This window comes from Dendrobates tinctorius, unplaced genomic scaffold (genome assembly GCF_039654945.1).
Source record: "Dendrobates tinctorius isolate UK_male_01 unplaced genomic scaffold, ASM3965494v1 ptg000235l, whole genome shotgun sequence".
Lineage (NCBI taxonomy): Eukaryota > Metazoa > Chordata > Amphibia > Anura > Dendrobatidae > Dendrobates > Dendrobates tinctorius.
The window spans coordinates 962,043-984,802 of record NW_027361902.1 but is presented as its reverse complement, the minus strand read 5'-3'; the positions used below and the strand labels follow the sequence as shown (position 1 = coordinate 984,802).

Sequence of the window (22,760 nt, the reverse complement as noted above, 5' to 3'; positions counted from 1 at the left end):
TCCCCTCGTCCCCTCCCCTCCCCTCGTCCCCCTCCCGTCGTCCCCTCCCCTCCCCTCGTCCCCTCCCCCTCCCCTCGTCCCCTCCCCTCGTCCCCTCCCGTCGTCCCCTCCCCTCGTCCCCTCCCCTCGTCCCCTCCCCGTCGTCCCCTCCCTCGTCCCCTCGTCCCCTCCCCTCGTCCCCTCCCCTCCCCTCGTCCCCTCCCCTCGTCCCCTCCCCTCGTCCCCTCCCCTCCCTCCCCTCGTCCCCTCCCCTCGTCCCCTCCCCTCGTCCCCTCCCCTCCCCTCGTCTCCTCCCCTCGTCCCTCCCTCCCCTCGTCCCCTCCCCTCGTCCCCTCCCGTCGTCCCCTCCCCTCGTCCCCTCCCGTCGTCCCCTCCCCCTCGTCCCCTCGTCCCCTCCCCTCGTCCCCTCCCCTCCCCTCGTCCCCTCCCCTCGTCCCCTCCCCTCCCCTCGTCCCCTCCCCTCGTCCCCTCCCCTCGTCCCCTCCCCTCCCCTCGTCCCCTCCCTCGTCCCCTCCCCTCGTCCCTCCCCTCCCCTCGTCCCCTCCCGTCGTCCCCTCCCCTCCCCTCGTCCCCTCCCCTCGTCCCCTCCCCTCCCCTCGTCCCCTCCCCTCGTCCCCTCCCGTCGTCCCCTCCCCTCCCCTCGTCCCCTCCCGTCGTCCCCTCCCGTCGTCCCCTCCCCTCCCCTCGTCCCCTCCCGTCGTCCCCTCCCCTCCCCTCGTCCCCTCCCCTCGTCCCCTCCCGTCGTCCCCTCCCCTCCCCTCGTCCCCTCCCCTCGTCCCCTCCCGTCGTCCCCTCCCCCTCCCCTCGTCCCCTCCCCTCGTCCCCTCCCCTCCCCTCGTCCCCTCCCCTCGTCCCCTCCCGTCGTCCCCTCCCCTCCCCTCGTCCCCCTCCCTCGTCCCCTCCCCTCCCCTCGTCCCCCTCCCCTCGTCCCCTCCCCCTCCCCTCGTCCCCTCCCCTCCCCTCGTCCCTCCCTCGTCCCCTCCGTCCCCTCCCCTCCCCTCGTCCCTCCCTCCCCTCGTCCCCTCCCCGTCGTCCCCTCCCCTCGTCCCCTCCCCTCCCCTCGTCCCCTCCCCTCCCCTCGTCCCCTCCCCTCGTCCCCCTCCCCTCGTCCCCTCCCCTCCCCTCGTCCCCTCCCCTCGTCCCCTCCCCTCCCCTCGTCCCCCTCCCCTCGGTCCCCTCCCCTCCCCTCCCCTCCCCTCCCCTCCCCTCCCCTCGTCCCCTCCCCTCGTCCCCTCCCGTCGTCCCCTGCCTCTCACCTCTTGTTTTGGCCACGCCTCCTCCCTCATCTTATGATCACGTGCTTCTCAGGTCGCGCACCCTCCTTGTGTCTGGTTGTCATGGCGACAGCGGAAGTGCCGCTCTGGACTGTTGCTTCCCGAGACTCTCTGTGGCGGCGGCGTGTGGGCTCAGCAGCCTGGAGTGACCCCGCAGCGGAGGCAGGTGAGTGCGGCGGGTCCCCGGCTGCTGCCGGCGGTGCGGGGCCGCCTCCATACTCTCCGTGTGTCTCCTCTCCCGCAGGATGTACGCCGTGTACCGGCAGGCGCATCCCCCCACCGGCCTGGAGTTCTCCATGTTCTGCAACTTCTTCTCCAACGCGGAAAGGAACCTGGTGGTGGCGGGAACCTCCCAGCTCTACGTGTACCGGCTCAACCACGACGCCGAGGTGAGGACGGCGTGTACGGGGAGAGCGGACGGTGTGTACGGGGAGAGGGGACGGCGTGTACGGGGAGAGCGGACGGTGTGTACGGGGAGAGGGGACGGCGTGTACGGGGAGAGGGGGACGGCGTGTACGGGGAGAGGGGACGGCGTGTACGGGGAGAGCGGACGGCGTGTACGGGGAGAGGGGACGGCGTGTACGGGGAGAGCGGACGGCGTGTACGGGGAGAGCGGACGGCGTGTACGGGGAGAGCGGACGGCGTGTACGGGGAGAGCGGACGGCGTGTACGGGGAGAGCGGACGGCGTGTACGGGGAGAGGGGACGGCGTGTACGGGGAGAGGGGACGGCGTGTACGGGGAGAGGGGACGGCGTGTACGGGGAGAGGGGACGGCGTGTACGGGGAGAGGGGACGGCGTGTACGGGAGAGGGGACGGCGTGTACGGGGAGAGGGGACGGCGTGTACGGGGAGAGGGGACGGCGTGTACGGGGAGAGGGGACGGCGTGTACGGGGAGAGGGGACGGCGTGTACGGGGAGAGGGGACGGCGTGTACGGGAGAGGGGACGGCGTGTACGGGGAGAGGGGACGGCGTGTACGGGGAGAGGGGACGGCGTGTACGGGGAGAGGGGACGGCGTGTACGGGGAGAGGGGACGGCGTGTACGGGGAGAGGGGACGGCGTGTACGGGGAGAGGGGACGGCGTGTACGGGGAGAGGGGACGGCGTGTACGGGGAGAGGGACGGCGTGTACGGGGAGAGGGGACGGCGTGTACGGGGAGAGCGGACGGCGTGTACGGGGAGAGCGGACGGCGTGTACGGGGAGAGGGGACGGCGTGTACGGGGAGAGGGGACGGCGTGTACGGGGAGAGGGGACGGCGTGTACGGGGAGAGGGGACGGCGTGTACGGGGAGAGGGGACGGCGTGTACGGGGAGAGGGGACGGCGTGTACGGGGAGAGGGGACGGCGTGTACGGGGAGAGGGGACGGCGTGTACGGGGAGATGGGACGGCGTGTACGGGGAGAGGGGACGGCGTGTACGGGGAGAGGGGACGGCGTGTGTGTGTATACAGAGTGTGTACGGGGAGTGTGGACGGTGTGTACAGGGAGAGCGGACGGTTTGTGTGTGTATACAGAGTGTGTACAGGGAGAGCGGACGGTGTGTACAGGGAGAGCGGACGGTGTGTGTGTATACAGAGTGTGTACAGGGAGAGCGGACGGTGTGTGTGTATACAGAGTGTGTACAGGGAGAGCGGACGGTGTGTACAGGGAGAGCGGACGGTGTGTGTGTATACAGAGTGTGTACAGGGAGAGCGGACGGTGTGTGTGTGTATACAGAGTGTGTACAGGGAGAGCGGACGGTGTGTGTGTATACAGAGTGTGTACAGGGAGAGCGGACGGGGTGTGTGTGTATACAGAGTGTGTGCAGGGAGAGCGGACGGTGTGTGTGTATACAGAGTGTGTACAGGGAGAGCGGACGGTGTGTACAGGGAGAGCGGACGGTGTCTGTGTATACAGAGTGTGTACAGGGAGAGCGGACGGTGTCTGTGTATACAGAGTGTGTACAGGGAGAGCGGACGGTGTCTGTGTATACAGAGTGTGTACAGGGAGAGCGGACGGTGTCTGTGTATACAGAGTGTGTACAGGGAGAGCGGACGGTGTCTGTGTATACAGAGTGTGTACAGGGAGAGCGGACGGTGTCTGTGTATACAGAGTGTGTACGGGGAGAGCGGACGGTGCGTGTGTATACAGAGTGTACGGGGAGAGCGGACGGTGCGTGTGTATACAGAGTGTGTACGGGGAGAGCGGACGGTGCGTGTGTATACAGAGTGTGTACGGGGAGAGTGGACGGTGCGTGTGTATACAGAGTGTGTACGGGGAGAGTGGACGGTGTGTGTGTATACAGAGTGTGTACGGGGAGAGTGGACGGTGTGTGTGTGTATACAGAGTGTGTACGGGGAGAGCGGACTGTGTGTGTATACAGAGTGTGTACGGGGAGAGCGGACGGTGTGTGTGTGTGTATACAGAGTGTGTACGGGGAGAGCGGACGGTGTGTGTGTGTGTGTATACAGAGTGTGTACGGGGAGAGCGGACGGTGTGTGTGTGTGTGTATACAGAGTGTGTACGGGGAGAGCGGACGGTGTGTGTGTGTATACAGAGTGTGTACGGGGAGAGCGGACGGTGTGTGTGTGTGTGTATACAGAGTGTGTACGGGGAGAGCGGACGGTGTGTGTGTGTATACAGAGTGTGTACGGGGAGAGCGGACGGTGTGTGTGTGTATACAGAGTGTGTACGGGGAGAGCGGACGGTGTGTGTGTGTATACAGAGTGTGTACGGGGAGAGCGGACGGTGTGTGTGTGTATACAGAGTGTGTACGGGGTGAGCGGACGGTGTGTGTGTGTATACAGAGTGTACAGGGAGAGCGGACGGTGTGTACAGGGAGAGCGGACGGTGTCTGTGTATACAGAGTGTGTACAGGGAGAGCGGACGGTGTCTGTGTATACAGAGTGTGTACAGGGAGAGCGGACGGTGTCTGTGTATACAGAGTGTGTACAGGGAGAGCGGACGGTGTCTGTGTATACAGAGTGTGTACAGGGAGAGCGGACGGTGTCTGTGTATACAGAGTGTGTACAGGGAGAGCGGACGGTGTCTGTGTATGCAGAGTGTGTACAGGGAGAGCGGACGGTGTCTGTGTATGCAGAGTGTGTACAGGGAGAGCGGACGGTGTGTGTGTATGCAGAGTGTGTACAGGGAGAGTGGACGGTGTGTGTGTATGCAGAGTGTGTACAGGGAGAGTGGACGGTGTGTGTGTATGCAGAGTGTGTACAGGGAGAGTGGACGGTGTGTGTGTATGCAGAGTGTGTACAGGGAGAGTGGACGGTGCGTGTGTATATACAGAGTGTGTACGGGGAGAGTGGACGGTGTGTGTGTATATACAGAGTGTGTACGGGGAGAGTGGACGGTGTGTGTGTATACAGAGTGTGTACGGGGAGAGTGGACGGTGTGTGTGTATACAGAGTGTGTACGGGGAGAGTGGACGGTGTGTGTGTATATACAGAGTGTGTACGGGGAGAGTGGACGGTGTGTGTGTATACAGAGTGTGTACGGGGAGAGTGGACGGTGTGTGTGTATACAGAGTGTGTACGGGGAGAGCGGACGGTGTGTGTGTATACAGAGTGTGTACGGGGAGAGCGGACGGTGTGTGTGTATACAGAGTGTGTACGGGGAGAGCGGACGGTGTGTGTGTGTATACAGAGTGTGTACGGGGAGAGCGGACGGTGTGTGTATACAGAGTGTGTACGGGGAGAGCGGACGGTGTGTGTATACAGAGTGTGTACGGGGAGAGCGGACGGTGTGTGTGTGTATACAGAGTGTGTACGGGGAGAGCGGACGGTGTGTGTGTGTATACAGTGTGTACGGGGAGAGCGGACGGTGTGTGTATACAGAGTGTGTACGGGGAGAGCGGACGGTGTGTGTGTATACAGAGTGTGTACGGGGAGAGCGGACGGTGTGTGTGTATACAGAGTGTGTACGGGGAGAGCGGACGGTGTGTGTGTATACAGAGTGTGTACGGGGAGAGCGGACGGTGTGTGTGTATACAGAGTGTGTACGGGGAGAGCGGACGGTGTGTGTGTGTGTGTGTATACAGAGTGTGTACGGGGAGAGCGGACGGTGTGTGTGTGTATACAGAGTGTGTACGGGGAGAGCGGACGGTGTGTGTGTGTGTGTACAGAGTGTGTACGGGGAGAGCGGACGGTGTGTGTGTGTGTGTGTGTGTGTGTGTACAGAGTGTGTACGGGGAGAGCGGACGGTGTGTGTGTGTATACAGAGTGTACGGGGAGAGTGGACGGTGTGTGTGTATACAGAGTGTGTACGGGGAGAGCGGACGGTGTGTGTGTACAGAGTGTGTACGGGGAGAGTGGACGGTGTGTGTGTGTATACAGAGTGTGTACGGGGAGAGTGGACGGTGTGTGTGTATACAGAGTGTGTACGGGGAGAGTGGACGGTGTGTGTGTGTATACAGAGTGTGTACGAGGAGAGTGGACGGTGTGTGTATGCAGGGTGTATACAGGGTGTGTGTGTACGAGAAGAGTGGACAGTGTGTACGGACGGTGTGTGTGTGTATGTATTAGGGTGACCGGATCTCATATGGGGGGGAAAAAATGTTGGAATTTTGTCCGTCTGGACCCCACAAAACGATTCCCCTTTCCAAATATTGAGAGAGCCAAAATTTGAGCTTGATCAAACGACGTTAACCCGTGCCGCTCGTCGCTCAAAGTTTGAAAAAATTGAGGTATTTTAAGATTTAGGTATTTTGCATAGTCTGTTAGACTATAAAGAATGTGACAACAACATTGCAGAAATAGCCCTGACCACATTTTGGAACCATTTGTGGTATTTGAATGCAGAGTTGGTGGGATTATCGTTTTTTGATCCCACCATTACAGACAATGAAGAGTTGTTAATGGCTAATAAATTGCTCAGTAGCACAGATGAACCATCAGAGCACGCTAGGTTTGTAAATCCAAAAGTTAGGAAAGAAAAATTAAAAGAGGTAGGAAGTAACCGACTTTAACGACCTTCTGACAAAAGATGAAGAACAAAAGCAATATGTCCTGCAAGTTGTAAGCAAATGCCGAGCATTATATTCTGACGTTTCAAAAACTACTTTAACAAAAGCTCTAGAATAGATTAGATAACTATGTAACATTATCAGCTCATGTAGGTTAGCGTGCTCTGATGGTTCATCTGTGCTACCCCCGTGTTACCTGTATTTTTGAGACAGGTGACAGTGCCCGGTTTTTCCTGTCGGGGGCGCTCACGGTCCCAGTCTCTGTGGTATCAGTACCCGCTGCCTCTTTCGCCGCCTCTGCCTCATGGTTTGCTCTTGTTTTTCAGAGCTCCAGTAAAGGAGAGAAAGGCTCAGGTAAGTTCGCTCATCCCCCCCCCCCCCCCCCCGGTGGTAAGGTTGCCCCCCGCTTTTCGCCCTGCACCTCCTCTGCTCATGGTGCCCCTTGTGTTCACAGATGGGAAAAGCCACAAGGAGAAGCTGGAGCTCATGGCCTCCTTCTCCTTCTTTGGTAATGTAATGTCCATGGCGTGTGTTCAGCTGGCAGGAGCCAAGAGAGACGCCCTGCTGCTCAGCTTCACGGATGCCAAGGTGAGCCGTAGTCAGGGTCTGGGAGAGGCCCCTGCGTCTCGGGTTGGCCCCTTGGGGGGGGGGAGGCGTCTGGGGTTGTCCCCTGGGTTGGGGGTGGGGTAGGCGTCTGGGGTTGTCCCCTCGGGTTGGGGGTGGGGTAGGCGTCTGGGGTTGTCCCCTCGGGTTGGGGGTGGGGTAGGCGTCTGGGGTTGTCCCCTCGGGGTGGGGGTGGGGTAGGCGTCTGGGGTTGTCCCCTCGGGGTGGGGGTGGGGTAGGCGTCTGGGGTTGTCCCCTGGGTTGGGGGTGGGGTAGGCGTCTGGGGTTGTCCCCTCGGGTTGGGGGTGGGGTAGGCGTCTGGGGTTGTCCCCTCGGGTTGGGGGTGGGGTAGGCGTCTGGGGTTGTCCCCTCGGGTTGGGGGTGGGGTAGGCGTCTGGGGTTGTCCCCTCGGGGTGGGGGTGGGGTAGGCGTCTGGGGTTGTCCCCTCGGGGTGGGGGTGGGGTAGGCGTCTGGGGTTGTCCCCTCGGGTTGGGGGTGGGGTAGGCGTCTGGGGTTGTCCCCTCGGGTTGGGGGTGGGGTAGGCGTCTGGGGTTGTCCCCTCGGGTTGGGGGTGGGGTAGGCGTCTGGGGTTGTCCCCTCGGGTTGGGGGTGGGGTAGGCGTCTGGGGTTGTCCCCTCGGGTTGGGGGTGGGGTAGGCGTCTGGGGTTGTCCCCTCGGGTTGGGGGTGGGGTAGGCGTCTGGGGTTGTCCCCTCGGGTTGGGGGTAGGGTAGGCGTCTGGGGTTGTCCCCTCGGGTTGGGGGTAGGGTAGGCGTCTGGGGTTGTCCCCTCGGGTTGGGGGTGGGGGAGGCGTCTGGGGTTGTCCCCTCGGGTTGGGGGTGGGGGAGGCGTCTGGGGTTGTCCCCTCGGGTTGGGGGTGGGGGAGGCGTCTGGGGTTGTCCCCTCGGGTTGGGGGTGGGGGAGGCGTCTGGGGTTGTCCCCTCGGGTTGGGGGGGGGGGAGGCGTCTGGGGTTGGCCCATTGGGGGGGGGGGGAGGCGTCTGGGGTTGGCCCATTGGGGGGGGGGGGGGAGGCGTCTGGGGTTGGCCCATTGGGGGGGGGGGAGGCGTCTGGGGTTGGCCCATTGGGGGGGGGGGGGAGGCGTCTGGGGTTGGCCCACTGGGTTGTGGGTGGGGTAGGCGTCTGGGGTTGGCACATTGGGGGGGGGGGGGGCGTCTGGGGTTGGCACATTGGGGGGGGGGGGGCGTCTGGGGTTGGCACATTGGGGGGGGGGGGGCGTCTGGGGTTGGCACATTGGGGGGGGGGGCGTCTGGGGTTGGCACATTGGGGGGGGGGGGGCGTCTGGGGTTGGCACATTGGGGGGGGGGGGGCGTCTGGGGTTGGCCCATTGGGGGGGAGGCGTCTGGGGTTGGCCCATTGGGGGGGGGAGGCCCCACGTGTTTGGATTGGGGGGAGGTGCCCGTGTCTGGGGTGGGGTGCTGTTCATCACCTCGTGCCTCTTCTGTCCAGCTGTCGGTAGTGGAGTATGATCCGGACACCCATGACCTGAAGACCTTGTCTCTCCATTACTTTGAGGAGCCGGAGCTGCGGGTATGTGTCCAGCACTGATGCTGTAGAGGCTGGGCCAGGAGCGTCCGACAACAGCGGTGCCATAGGCAGAAGCGCTGTACGGAGGGGTGTGAGAATGCAGGGTACACCTGACCACAAGAGATGACGGACTACTGTGTGTGGAGGTAGCATTGCTTGGGTTGGCGGGACGTTGTGTTGCTCCTATAGGGGGCACATTGGGGACAGCGGGTCTGTGACGTACCTGCTTCTAGCTCGTGACTCTGGGTTGCGCCTCCAAGGGTCAATCTCTCACTCAGTCCAGCATTCCACCTCTGTCCTATGCTGCAGTGGGAGCATAAATCACACCCTGACACAGAGCACGCACCCCGCTCATACACGCTGCCACCACTCACCGAACACACGGGCGACGAGTCCCGGAAATACTACTACTGTCCGCCAATCACCGGGAGCGCACACTCTAAGGCTGTGGATTCTTTACAGCAACAAGGCTCAGACTTAGTAAAGTTTTAAGCTTTAACAGAAAAGGTGCAGCGCTTACAATAAAAAGATATAAAAATATGGAAATAAAAAGTGACATACAAATATGCAAAACAGCGATAAAATAAAAGGGAGAAACTTACAGAACTATCGGACTTTGCAGTCTGGTATTCTGTCCCTGAGGGAGGGGGGATATGGACTGGAGCACACCAGCTAGGCTGCCCCTCACTGTGAACAGGTTTCTATGTGTACAGGCCTAATTTATAGATTTACTCTGGAGATCAGATTGCTAGACCAGCCTCGTATTCTAATCCTTGGTTTGTGACTGGATTATGGCTATTCACCCATGAATACATTATTTTCCTCTGAACACTATTTGTGTGATCTTTCTCATAGATAGTGTCAGGCTGTAATTGGCTCCTCTCTTCCAAAGAGTCAGAAGGTGTGAAATGTTTCCAATTTGTGTGTTCTCAGCAAGGCCCCCTGGAAAGACTGGAGACAGGAGACTGCCTTCTCAGGATAACAGGTCATGACCTGTGTGGAGAGCTGCAGTCTAAGGATAGATGTTAATTACTGCTGGTCATACATCCTTACATATACATTTTTCACTACAGGGTCATTGCGCGGCCCCTCTAGGGGGCACGTTGGGTCGCTGTGCGGCACCTCTAGGGGGAGTGGCGGAAATGGTGTACTGTCACTGCATAGGTTATTCCCTCTGGGGTGGCTGCTGCTGTGAGTCTCTGGCATTATCCCCCCCCCCCGGGGATCTTCTCTTCCTCTCTCAACAGGATGGCTTTGTGCAGAACGTGCACATCCCCAAGGTTCGGGTGGACCCCAACGGTCGCTGCGCGGTGATGTTGATATACGGCACCCGGCTGGTGGTGCTGCCCTTCCGAAGAGACACCCTGGCCGAGGAGCATGAGGGGCAGATGGCCGAGGGGTAGGTGCAGATCTGGGCCCTGTGTACAGTGAGGGGTGCCTTCCTCCTGGGTGACTCCTGTGTACAGTGAGGGGTGCCTTCCTCCTGGGTGACTCCTGTGTACAGTGGGGGATGGCTTCCTCCTGGGTGACTCCTGAGTACAGTGGGGGGGGTCTCCTGTGTAAAGTGAGGGTTGCCTTCCTCCTGGGTGACTCCTGTGTACAGTGGGGGGGTCTCCTGTGTACAGTCGGGGGTCTCGTCCTCCTGGGTGACTCCTCTGTATAGTGGGGGGGTCTCCTGTGTACAGTGAGGGGTGCCTTCCTCCTGGGTGACTCCTCTGTACAGTGGGGGGGTCTCCTGTGTACAGTGAGGGGTGCCTTCCTCCTGGGTGACTCCTCTGTACAGTGGGGGGTCTCCTGTGTACAGTGGGGGGTGTCTTCCTCCTGGGTGACTCCTCTGTACAGTGGGGGGTCTTCTGTGTGCCGTGGGGGATGTATTCCTCCTGGGTTACTCCTCTGTACAGTGGGGGGTGTCTTCCTCCTGGGTGACTCCTTTGTACAGTGGTGGGGTCTCCTGTGTACATTGGGGGGTGTCTTCCTCCTGGGTGACTCCTCTGTACAGTGGGGGGTCTTCTGTGTGCCGTGGGGGATGTCTTTCTCCTGGGTGACTCCTCTGTACAGTGGGGGGTCTTCTGTGTACAGTGGGGGGTGTCTTCCTCCTGGGTGACTCCTCTGTACAGTGGGGGGTCTTCTGTGTACAGTGGGGGGTGTCTTCCTCCTGGGTGACTCCTCTGTACAGTGGGGGGTCTCCTGTGTACAGTGGGGGGTGTCTTCCTCCTGGGTGACTCCTTTGTACAGTGGTGGGGTCTCCTGTGTACAGTGGGGGGTGTCTTCCTCCTGCGTGACTCCTCTGTACAGTGGGGGGGGGGGTGTCTCGTCCTCTCCTTTTGTGACCCCCCCCCCCCCCCCCCCCCCCCCCCATGTCTCCCCCAGGCAGAAGTCCAGCTTCCTCCCCAGTTACATCATTGACGTTCGTGAACTGGACGAGAAGCTGCTGAACATCATCGACCTGCAGTTCCTCCACGGCTATTACGAGCCCACCCTGCTCATCCTCTTCGAGCCCAACCAGACCTGGCCAGGGTAGGTGACACAAAGCAGCGGGGGTCCGACTGTACGTTCTCTGTAGTGGAGGTCCAGCCTTATGTTCCCTATTAGTGTCGGGGTGCCTGGCTGTACGTTCCTTATTAGGGGGGGTGGCCTGGTTGTGTGTTCTCTGTAGGGGAGGGTGGTTGGGGGCTCGGACGTACGTTTCCTGTATAGGGGTGGGGGGGTTGGGCTAATAGAATGCTCCCTGTAAGGGGGGTCCGGCAATATGTTCCCTGTAGGGGGGGTTCTCCTGTATGTTCTCCGTGCAGGGGTGGTCCGGCTGCACATTCTCTGTAGGGTGGGGTCCTCCTGTATGTTCTCAGTGCGGGGGTGGGCTGGCTGCACATTCTCTGTAGGGTGGGGTCCTCCTGTATGTTCTCAGTGCGGGGGTGGTCCGGCTGCACATTCTCTGTAGGGTGGGTCCTCCTGTATGTTCTCCGTGCAGGGGTGGTCCGGCTGCACATTCTCTGTAGGGGGGTCCTCCTGTATGTTCTCAGTGCGGGGGTAGTCCGGCTGCACATTCTCTGTAGGGGGGTCCTCCTGTATGTTCTCAGTGGCGGGGGTGGTCCGGCTGCACATTCTCTGTAGGGTGGGTCCTCCTGTATGTTCTCAGTGCGGGGGTGGTCCGGCTGCACATTCTCTGTAGGGTGGGTCCTCCTGTATGTTCTCAGTGCGGGGGTGGTCCGGCTGCACATTCTCTGTAGGGGGGTCCTCCTGTATGTTCTCAGTGCGGGGGTGGTCCGGCTGCACATTCTCTGTAGGGGGGGGGTCCTCCTGTATGTTCTCAGTGCGGGGGTGGTCCGGATGCACATTCTCTGTAGGGGGGGGGTCCTCCTGTATGTTCTCAGTGCGGGGGTGGTCCGGATGCACATTCTCTGTAGTGTGGGGTCCTCCTGTATGTTCTCAGTGCGGGGGTGGTCCGGCTGCACATTCTCTGTAGGGGGGGGTCCTCCTGTATGTTCTCAGTGCGGGGGTGGTCCGGCTGCACATTCTCTGTAGGGTGGGTCCTCCTGTATGTTCTCAGTGCGGGGGTGGTCCGGATGCACATTCTCTGTAGGGGGGGTCCTCCTGTATGTTCTCAGTGCGGGGGTGGTCCGGCTGCACATTCTCTGTAGGGGGGGGGTCCTCCTGTATGTTCTCAGTGCGGGGGTGGTCCGGCTGCACATTCTCTGTAGGGGGGGGGTCCTCCTGTATGTTCTCAGTGCGGGGGTGGTCCGGCTGCACATTCTCTGTGGGGGGGGGTCCTCCTGTATGTTCTCAGTGCGGGGGTGGTCCGGCTGCACATTCTCTGTAGGGGGGGTCCTCCTGTATGTTCTCAGTGCGGGGGTGGTCCGGCTGCACATTCTCTGTAGGGGGGTCCTCCTGTTTGTTCTCAGTGCGGGGGTGGTCCGGCTGCACATTCTCTGTAGGGGGGGGTCCTCCTGTATGTTCTCAGTGCGGGGGTGGTCCGGCTGCACATTCTCTGTAGGGGGGTCCTCCTGTTTGTTCTCAGTGCGGGGGTGGTCCGGCTGTACATTCTCTGTAGGGGGGTCCTCCTGTATGTTCTCCGTGCAGGGGTGGTCCGGCTGCACATTCTCTGTAGGGGGGTCCGCCTGTATGTTCTCAGTGTGGGGGTAGTCCGGTTGTTCTGATCTGTCCGCTCTCTCTGCAGCCGCGTGGCGGTGCGTCAGGACACCTGCAGCATCGTGGCCATCTCGCTGAACATCATGCAGAAGGTTCACCCCGTCATCTGGTCGCTTTCTAGTTTGCCTTATGACTGCACCCAGGCCCTGGCGGTCCCCAAGCCCATCGGTGAGTGAGGGGCCATGTCTCTGCCTCATGTTGGAGGGGCGTCTGGTGGTAAGGTTGAGTGTAGGGCACGGGTGCAGGGCAGGACCTCCGGGCCAGGTACATGTGTAGTGAGCCCATCGTGTGGTTGGGGGGTTGCTCCGCTGTAGATGTCGCGACACAGGATGCGCTCATTGTCAGGGACTGTGACGCTGTTCTGGAGACCCCCAGTGCCTGCCCGGTGCATCGGGTCATGGAGGCAGAGTGCGGGTATGTGGTGTGATTGTTGTGCCCAGTGCGGGGGTCAGCAGCTGCGGGGTGACTCTTCTTCTTCTCCTGCAGGTGGAGTTGTCATCTTTGCTGTAAACTCGCTGCTTTATCTGAACCAGAGCGTCCCCCCGTATGGCGTCTCCCTCAACAGTCTGACAAACGGCACCACTTCCTTCCCTCTGAGTAAGTCTTGTGTTCCTTGTGTGACCCTGCCTGCCTTGGTGCTGCCAACCTTCCAGCGTCCTGGCCACGGCCTGCCTGCGGTGCCACCATTCCACCTCCCTTCTACTCCAGGTGGCGCAGACCGCCATTCCCCCACCAAACCTCCCACGCTGCAGCCTGTGTAACGCCGGCCGCCATATCTGTTCTTCTGTGATGTGTGTAACTTTCTGTGCTCACAGAGCCTCAGGACGGCGTCAGGATCACTTTGGACTGTTGTCAGGCCACATTCATTTCATATGACAAGATGGTGATTTCCCTGAAGGGTGGTGAGATGTGAGTACTGCTGGGGGGGGGGGGGGGGGGGGGGCCGCCGGCTGTGCGGCTTGGGGGGATGCCGGCTGTGCGGCTTGGGGGGAGGGGGGCGTCGGCTGTGCTGCTGGGGGGGAGGGGGGGCGTCGGCTGTGCTGCTGGGGGAGGGGGGGCGCCGGCTGTGCTGCTGGGGGGAGGGGGGGCGCCGGCTGTGCTGCTGGGGGGAGGGGGGGCGCCGGCTGTGCTGCTAGGGGGGGTGGGGGGTCGCTCCGGCTGTGCTGCTGGGGGGGAGGGGGGGGCGCTCCGGCTGTGCTGCTGGGGGGGAGGGGGGGGCGCTCCGGCTGTGCTGCTGGGGGGGAGGGGGGGCGCTCCGGCTGTGCTGCTGGGGGGGAGGGGGGGCGCTCCGGCTGTGCTGCTAGGGGGGGGAGGGGGGGCGCTCCGGCTGTGCTGCTGGGGGGGAGGGGGGGCGCTCCGGCTGTGCTGCTGGGGGGGAGGGGGGGCGCTCCGGCTGTGCTGCTAGGGGGGGGAGGGGGGCGCTCCGGCTGTGCTGCTAGGGGGGGGAGGGGGGCGCCGGCTGTGCTGCTGGAGGAGAGGGGGCGCCCCTGCTGTGCTGCTGGGAGGGGGGGGCGCAGGCTGTGCTGCTGGGGGGAGTGTTATGAATGAGTCACCGGAGGAGGAAAAAACAAAAATGCAAGCTAAGTCCAGAAAACCGGAGAGGATGGTAGCTAGCGGATTGCAGGCCCCTGATCCTATTCACAACAACTAACAGTAGCCATGGAGCGTTCCTACGGTGGTCCTAGACGCCTCTTCACAGCCGGAGAACTAAATAAGCCTAAAGAAAGAAAGGGGAAATCTAAACTGCCCCAGAGCAGACCCCAAAGCAATAGACAGCCCCCAACATGTATTGTCGGTGAAAACAGATGAAAACACAGACAGAAAGACAGGTTGAGCAAACGATGGGGCCCAACTAACTAGATAGGAAAGGACAGAAAAGATGCTGGCTGCAATTCGCAAAAACCCTACCAAAAATGTCCCAAAACGTCTGATAGGAAAAACGGGCCTGAAGTCACTAGACTTCAAAATCCCTATATCAGCACTCCGGTATATTCTGAAGACAGAGCAAAAGAGATTTAACCGATCAGGGACAAAAATGGAAATTCAGCAGAGCCCCAGCCGGGGCTGGCAGAACACAAAACTAAGCAAATCAGACAAAATCTCATGGAACCATAACTGAGGAAAACTTAGCTTTAAAAGAAGGAACTGAACTGGAGGCCGGAGCTCAGAGCAGAGAGATCACCAGCAACCCTACAGGGCGTCGGCTGCCTTATAGCCACTCAGATTCCGGATGTCCAATCGCAATCCACCTGTTCAGGTGACAGGTTTCTCCCATCCAAATCAGTTTCACCACCTCCTTTCACCAGCAGAGGGAGTTCATCGGACATCAAAGGTGAACGAGAAAATGAGCTCACAACAGTACCTCCCCCTTGAGGAGGGGTCACCGAACCCTCATCCACGCCACCAGGCCGATCAGGATGGGCCCGATGAAAAGCACGAACCAATCTTTCGGCATGAATATCAGATGCAGAGACCCAAGAATTATCCTCCTGGCCATAACCCTTCCACTTAATCAAATACTGGAGTCTCCGTCTAGTCAGACGAGAATCCAGTATCTTCTCAACCTCATATTCCACATTACCTTCAACCAATACAGGATCAGGAGGTGCCACCACAGGAACTACTGGCTCAACAAACCTCTTTAACAGAGACTTATGAAACACGTTATGGATCTTGAATGTAACAGGAAGAGCCAATCGAAAAGAGACCGGATTAAGAATCTCCAAAATCTTGTAAGGTCCGATAAATCTAGGTTTAAACTTTGGAGAAGCCACCAGGGCTGTGGAGTCGGAGTCGGAGTCGGTGCTCATTTTCGTGGAGTTGGAGTCGGTATAAAATGGACCGACTCCGACTCCTAAAATATATAATAAATTGGGTCCAGTAATTCAATGCAGAATATGCTGAATATTTTTTAATAGGAGTTTGGGAAAGTTATGAAATGTCCTATAAATGGCTGTTCTATTCCTGATCTAAGGCTACATTCACACACAGCGTTTTTCCTGTGTTTTTTGAGGATACGTTTTTCCGCTGCAAAAGCTGATCATCTTTTTAAAAAACCGCATCACCTGAAAGGTTTTTGAGCTCATAGATAATGTTTTCAATAGCAAAAGCAGATTAGAAATCTGCTCTATCTATCCATTTATCCATATCTGTCTATCCATATCGTATCTGTACCAAAAAGAATGAAAACCGGGTAGTACACCAATATATATTCTGTTCTATCTAAATATCTTGATTATTGGATCATAAAAATGATTAAATGTCTGAGGTTCACATTGTACTACAATAAATTTTTCACTTAAATATAAGCAATATGTGTGGGAGTCGGAGTCGTGGAGTCGGAGTCGGTGTAAGGGAAATTGAGGAGTCGGAGTCGCAGGTTTGGCTTACCAACTCCACAGCCCTGGAAGCCACCTTCATAGAGATATTCTTTGATGACAACCAAACCATATCACCCACCTTAAACTGGGGACCAATGGTCCTATGCCGGTTGGAAAACCGCTGGGCCTTTTCCTGGAAGAGAGACAACTTATCCACCACTTGGTCCCAGATCTGGTGCATTCTCTCCACCACAGTGTCAACACCTGGGCAGGCAGAAGACTCCACCTTCCCTGAAGAGAATCGAGGATGAAACCCAATGTGACATCAAAGTGGCAGAACTAGCTCTATTATTTAAAGCGAATTCGGCCAAGGGCAAAAATGAGACCCAATCATCCTGATCAGCAGAAATAAAACATCTCAAGACTCCAAAGTCTGGTTTGTTCTCTCCGTCTGCCCATTGGTCTGAGGGTGAAACACAGAGGAGAAGGACAACTGAATTCCCAGCTTGGAAGAAAAAGTCCTCCAAAATCTATAGACAAACTGAACTCCTCTGTCAGACACAATATTCTCAGGAATCCCATGCAAGCGAACCACCTGTTGCAAAAACAAGGGCACCAACTCTGAGGAAGGTGGCAACTTAGGGAGTGCTACAAGATGGACCATCTTAGAGAATCTATCACAAATCACCCAAATAAGTCATTCTCTGAGAGACAGGCATATCAGAAATAAAATCCATTGAAATATGGGTCCCTGGCCTCCTGGGCACCGGCAAAGGTATCAACAACCCACTAGAGCGAGAACAAGGTTTAGACCGGGAGCAAGTCCCACAGGACTGCACAAAATTCCTGACATCACGAGACAAGGTGGGCCACCAAAAAGACCGACTCACCAAATCTCTAGTACCAAAAATACCTGGATGACCAGCCAATGCGTAGCAATGAACTTCAGACATCACTCTCTTCCTCCACTGGTCAGGAACATACAATTTTCCAATGGGACAACGCTCAGGTTTGTCCTCCTGAAACTCTCCCAGAGCACGTCTCAAATCGGGCGAGATGGCAGAAAGAACTACCCCCTCACCTAAGATGGTAGCAGGCTTGGTCACAACAGGAGAATCAGCAAAGAAACTCCTAGAGAGGGCATCTGCCATGACATTCTTAGTGCCCGGAAGAAAAGAGACCACAAAATCAAAACGTGTGAAAAACAAGGCCCACCTAGCCTGTCTAGGATTCAAGCGTTTGGCCGACTCAAGGTAAATCAAATTCTTGTGGTCAGTGAGGACCACGACTTGATGTCTAGCTCCCTCCAACCAATGTCTCCACTCCTCAAATGCCCATTTCATGGCTAACAATTCCTGATTCCCCACATCATAGTGCATTCAGATGGGGAGAACTTTCGGGAAAAGAAAGCACAGGGATTCATTTTAGATGTTACCGGATCTTTTTGGGACAAAACAGTTCCTGCACCAATCTCCGAATGTTATGCCGCGCTCACCTGGAGGCGGGGCTTCGGCCCCGACGTCACTCCCCCCCCCCCGGTACGGCGGTCCCTCGGGGGTCCCCGTCGGGTGCGCACGCGCAGCTCTCGTTCCCGGGTCTCCTCCATGTCACGTTTGTGCGTGCGCTCTCCTGTCAGTGCTGTATAGGGCTCGGTCCTCTCTATGGTAATGGAGGACCTGACCCGGAACCTGTAGTGGTCATGTGCTTTCTGGCTAGGTCCTGACCCGGAACCAGTAGTAGCCATGTGCTATATCAGACGACCTTCCCCTAGGGGAGGTGCCTGATTATTGTTGTGCTTCCTGGCTGGGTCAGCTGTGTCCCAGCCTGGCTGTGCGCTGTTCTCAGGTCCTCTGCTCTGTCTGCTATTCTGTGGTGCTCCTAGCACTTGCTCTGAACCCTTGTTGCTTCATGCTCAGTTTTGCCTCCTGGCACATCCTCTCGTATCCTGTCCCTTGTTTCTTGCTCAGTCGTACCTCCTGGCATTCACTCTATTTCTGTGTTCTGTTACACCTCCTTGCACGACTGCTGCCTCATTCTGTACCCTGTCGTGCTCCTTGCACGCGCCCTGCTTTGTTTACCTCCGGATGTGTTACTCGCTACACGCCTTATGTGCCCACGTGTACCCGTCTTGCACTATCCTGTATTCAGTGCACTCCCGTGTATTCTCCTGTGTTCCCTAGTATCCTGCACCCTCCAGTCAGTCTCGTTATCTCCTGTGAGCCGGCCGCCTGGTGCCAGCAGTCGTGGTATCGTATCCCCTGGGGCTTGCTCCTGACACTCCCTGTATAGGGGGTGGTCCTCACTAGGCTATGTCGCCCTGGGAGGGTTGGTGCCGTGACCCAGAGGGTCCACTCCAGGAGTCGCTAACACTCTAACAGTATAATCAGGCCATGGACCCCGCTGGTACTGCGGCTTCCGTCCAAAAGGAGCTGACGTTCCTCCGGGAAAACCAGATTAGGATTATGGCATTTCTCAAGTCCATGGAGTCCGGTTTATCTGCCTCTCAGTCCTCTGAGCCTGGGAATGCTGCCCAGTTGGCTAGTCTCCAGCAGGAACTTGCGCAGCAACGCGACTCCCAGGCTCAGATTCTCAAGTATATAGCGTCGGTAGATAATCGGCTCCTTTCCATACAATCTGCCCAGGCCATGCTTCCACCCTCGCTTCCGCGCCTATGCAAGCCACCCCGGTATAGTGGTGACCCTGTGTTGTGTCGCGGGTTCTTGAACCAGTGTCGTTTGCATTTTGAGTTTTTGCCGCAGCATTATCCCACCGATCGTGCTAAAATAGCATTTATAGTTTCTCACTTAGAGGGTAAGGCGCTTGCGTGGGTGAATCCCCTTTGGGAGCGTGATGACCCGCTCGTCGCTCAGCTTTCCATCTTTTTGGACACTTTCCGTAAGGTGTTCGACGAGCCGGGTCGCCTTGCTTCCACCACCGAGTCCCTCTTTAATCTTCGTCAGGGTTCTCTGTTGGTTGGACAATACGCAATATGTTTTCGCACTTTGTCCTCTGAGCTAGGTTGGAATAATGATGCCCTTGTAGGGGCCTTTTGGCGTGGTCTGTCCGGTCGGATCAAAGACGAACTGGCGGGCCGAGATACCCCTACCAATTTGGAGGATCTTATCTCCTTCGCGACACACATTGATTTGCGCTTCCAGGAGCGCACCCGCGAGTCAGCCAGAGAGAGAGGGTTTTCTCGCCTCTCTTCGTCCACTCGCAGTTTTTCTCAGCCGTTACCCGAGTTATTTTCGGCAGATCCGGTACCTGAGCCTATGCAGGTGGATCGCCTCCAGATAGCTCAACGACGTCGTGTGAAGAGGCAGGCACAAGGTCTCTGTTTCTATTGTGGGGATGCTTCCCATTTTCTACGTTCATGTCCCAAGAGACCGGAGAAGTGTCTCCGCCTGGGACTGTTAAGTGAGGTCTCCTCAAGTGTATGCGATTCCTCTCTACCCCTGACTGTGCCTGTTTCCCTGAATTTTGGTTTCGAGACTTTTACTGTGAAAGCTATTGTGGACTCTGGCGCAGTGGGTAACTTTATTAATCTCGAGGCAGTTAAGAAGTTTCGTATTCCTGTCAGATCCCTGGAGTCTCCTAGGTCAGTAGTTCTGGTCGACGGTAAGCCCTTGCAGGACACCGTTAACCAGGTCACTGAGGAAGTTGAGTTGCAGATTGGCACATGTCATCGGGAGCGGATCTCCTTCCACGTATTGCCGACTTCGCCTCATACCCTTCTTCTTGGCCTTCTTTGGTTACGTACTCATGGGCCGACCCTGGACTGGCAATCCGGTGACATACTCCGTTGGGGACTGTCCTGTCAAAAGAGTTGCCTGCTGTTCGTTCATCCGAAGAACCCTGCTTGCTCGTCTTCGACGGTTACAGGTCCGCCGTCCGCCATCCGGTCTGTGACTTGTGACTTTGTCGAGAAGGAGGCTGAGAGTCAGTCTCCACATCCGTCAAGCAACCCGTCTGTGACTTGTGACTTTGTCGAGAAGGAGGCTGAGAGTCAGTCTCCACATCCGTCAAGCAACCCGTCTGTGACTTGTGACTTTGTCGAGAAGGAGGCTGAGAGTCAGTCTCCACATCCGTCAAGCAACCCGTCTGTGACTTGTGACTTTGTCGAGAAGGAGGCTGAGAGTCAGTCTCCACATCCATCAAGCAACCGGTCTGTGACTTGTGACATTATCAACAGAGGGGCTGAGAGTCAGTCTCCACCTCCATCAAGTGACCGGCCCAAGGTAATTACCGTGGCTTCCGTCAAGTTGACGCCCCAGCGCCCAGGAGAGACCTTTGTGTCTAAAGGTAACCGTAAAGGTGTGTTATCCTGGGGACATTCTTCTCCGGCTGCTGGCCATGTTGGTGCCAAGAGGACACTCTCCCGTTAATCCCACGATTACTGGTGACCGTCTATTGCTCAGGACGTCAAAGACTTCGTGGCTGCTTGTCCATCGTGTGCCAAGAAGAGACTTCCCAAGCAACCATCCTCCGACAGCTCGCCTCTTAAGGATGAATTGACTTCCAATGACTGCACCACCGCTTCGGTCTCCGAGCATGTCAGTGTGCCTCTGCCGGTTCGACCTGTCTCGGGAATACCTGCCTCCGACTCTATGTCCGTGGAGTTCTCCAGGGTATGGCAGGAGACCAAATTTTCTCGTATTGAGACTCTGGATCTGATTGGTCCTCATGCAGTTAGGAAGTGTCTGGATCCCGCTCCTAGTGTCAAGGTGCTATTTTCCAGTTCTAGAGAGAGGGGGCTTAAAGGAGGGGGTACTGTTATGCCGCGCTCACCAGGAGGCGGGGCTTCTGCCCCGACGTCACTCCCCCCGGTACGGCGGTCCCTCGGGGGTCTCCGTCGGGTGCGCACGCGCAGCTCTCGTTCCTGGGTCTCCTCCTCCATGTCACGTTTGCGCTTGCGCTCTCCTGTCAGTGCTGTATAGGGCTCGGTCCTCTCTATGGTAATGGAGGACCTGACCCGGAACCTGTAGTGGTCATGTGCTTTCTGGCTAGGTCCTGACCCGGAACCAGTAGTAGCCATGTGCTATATCAGACGACCTCCCCCTAGGGGAGGTGCCTGATTATTGTTGTGCTTCCTGGCTGGGTCAGCTGTGTCCCAGCCTGGCTGTGCGCTGTTCTCAGGTCCTCTGCTCTGTCTGCTATTCTGTGGTGCTCCTAGCACTTGCTCTGAACCCTTGTTGCTTCATGCTCAGTTGTGCCTCCTGGCACATCCTCTCGTATCCTGTCCCTTGTTTCTTGCTCAGTCGTGCCTACTGGCATTCACTCTATTTCTGTGTTCTGTTACACCTCCTTGCACGACTGCTGTCTCATTCTGTACCCTGTCGTGCTCCTTGCACGCGCCCTGCTTTGTTTACCTCCGGATGTGTTACTCGCTACACGCCTTATGTGCCCACGTGTACCCGTCTTGCACTATCCTGCATTCAGCGCACTCCCGTGTATTCTCCTGTGTTCCCTAGTATCCTGCACCCTCCAGTCACAGTCTCGTTATCTCCTGTGAGCCGGCCGCCTGGTGCCAGCAGTCGTGGTATCGTATCCCCTGGGGCTTGCTCCTGACACTCCCTGTATAGGGGGTGGTCCTCACTAGGCTAGCTCGCCCTGGGAGGGTTGGTGCCGCGACCCAGAGGGTCCACTCCAGGAGTCGCTAACACTCTAACACCGAAGCGTCCACCTCTACCTGAAACGGGAGTGAGACATCAGGTTGCCGCAAAACCGGAGCAGAAGTGAACCTCCGCTTCAGCTCCTGAAAGGAAGAAACAGCCTCTGGAGACCAATTCAGCACATCAGCACCCTTCTTAGTCAAATCAGTCAATGGTTTGGCAATACCAGAAAAATTAGCTATAAATTTACGATAAAAATTAGCAAAGCCCAAAAACTTCTGGAGGGCCTTCAAAGAAGTGGGCTGAACCCAATCATAAATGGCCTGTACCTTGGCCGTGTCCATTTCAATAGTTGACGGAGACAAAATAAATCCCAAAAATGAAATCCTCTGTACACCAAAAAGGCATTTCGACCCCTTAACAAACAGGGAATTCTCCCTCAAAATCCGGAACACAGTCCGAACATGTTCCACATGAGAATCCCAATCCCTGGAAAAGATCAAAATATCATCCAGATAGATGATAAAAAATTTATCCACAAAGTCTCGGAAAATATCGTTCATGAAGCACTGGAAGACAGAAGGGGCATTAGTGAGCCCAAAAGGCATCACCAGGTACTCAAAATGTCCCTCCGGAGTATTAAACGCCGTCTTCCATTCATCCCCATGCTTGATGCGAATAAGATTATACGCCTCCCTGAGGTCAAGCTTAGTAAACCAGCAGGCACCTCTAACTCTAGAGAATAGATCAGAAATCAGGGGTAACGGATACTGATATTTAACAGTAATTTTGTTGAGGGAACGATAGTCAATACAAGGCCTTAATGAACCATCTTTCTTGGCCACGAAAAAAAAAACAGCACCCAAGGGTGACGAGGATGGTCTAATATGACCTTTCTCCAACGCCTCCTTAATATAAGATCGTATAGCCTCGTGCTCGGGTACAGATAAATTGAAAAGCTGACCCTTGGAAAATTTACACCCAGGGCTCAGCTCAATTGCACAGTCATAACTCCTATGAGGAGGCAAAGACGCAGACTCATTCTCACTAAATACATCATAAAAGTCCGCCAAATAATCAGGAACATCATGCGACTGGGGAGAGGTGGAGAAAACAGGAGTGTCACTAAGAGCACACTGACAACCCCAACTCACCACAGACACAGATTTCCAATCCAAAACTGGATTATGGATTTGCAACCAGGGAAACCCAGAACGATGGTATATAGGGCAGCACGGTGGCTCAGTGGTTAGCACTGCAGCCTTGCAGCGCTGGGGTCCTGGGTTCGAATCCCACCAAGGACAACATCTGC

At 57.3% G+C, this 22,760-nt stretch overlaps 1 protein-coding gene across 1 annotated transcript in view; it reads left to right on the top strand.

Annotated features, from left to right (window-relative positions):
- The first annotated feature begins 1,385 nt into the window (after nucleotides 1-1,385).
- Nucleotides 1,386-22,760, top strand: part of CPSF1 (cleavage and polyadenylation specific factor 1) — an 88,312-nt gene continuing 66,937 nt past the window's right edge. The window contains exons 1-10 of the mRNA XM_073556531.1: nucleotides 1,386-1,440; nucleotides 1,519-1,663; nucleotides 6,549-6,576; nucleotides 6,677-6,810; nucleotides 8,293-8,373; nucleotides 9,618-9,769; nucleotides 10,741-10,887; nucleotides 12,545-12,684; nucleotides 13,003-13,113; nucleotides 13,332-13,425. Of these exons, the coding sequence (XP_073412632.1) occupies nucleotides 1,520-1,663; nucleotides 6,549-6,576; nucleotides 6,677-6,810; nucleotides 8,293-8,373; nucleotides 9,618-9,769; nucleotides 10,741-10,887; nucleotides 12,545-12,684; nucleotides 13,003-13,113; nucleotides 13,332-13,425 (1,031 nt within the window). The 5' untranslated portion in view covers nucleotides 1,386-1,440; nucleotide 1,519. The remainder of the gene's footprint in view (nucleotides 1,441-1,518; nucleotides 1,664-6,548; nucleotides 6,577-6,676; nucleotides 6,811-8,292; nucleotides 8,374-9,617; nucleotides 9,770-10,740; nucleotides 10,888-12,544; nucleotides 12,685-13,002; nucleotides 13,114-13,331; nucleotides 13,426-22,760) is intronic.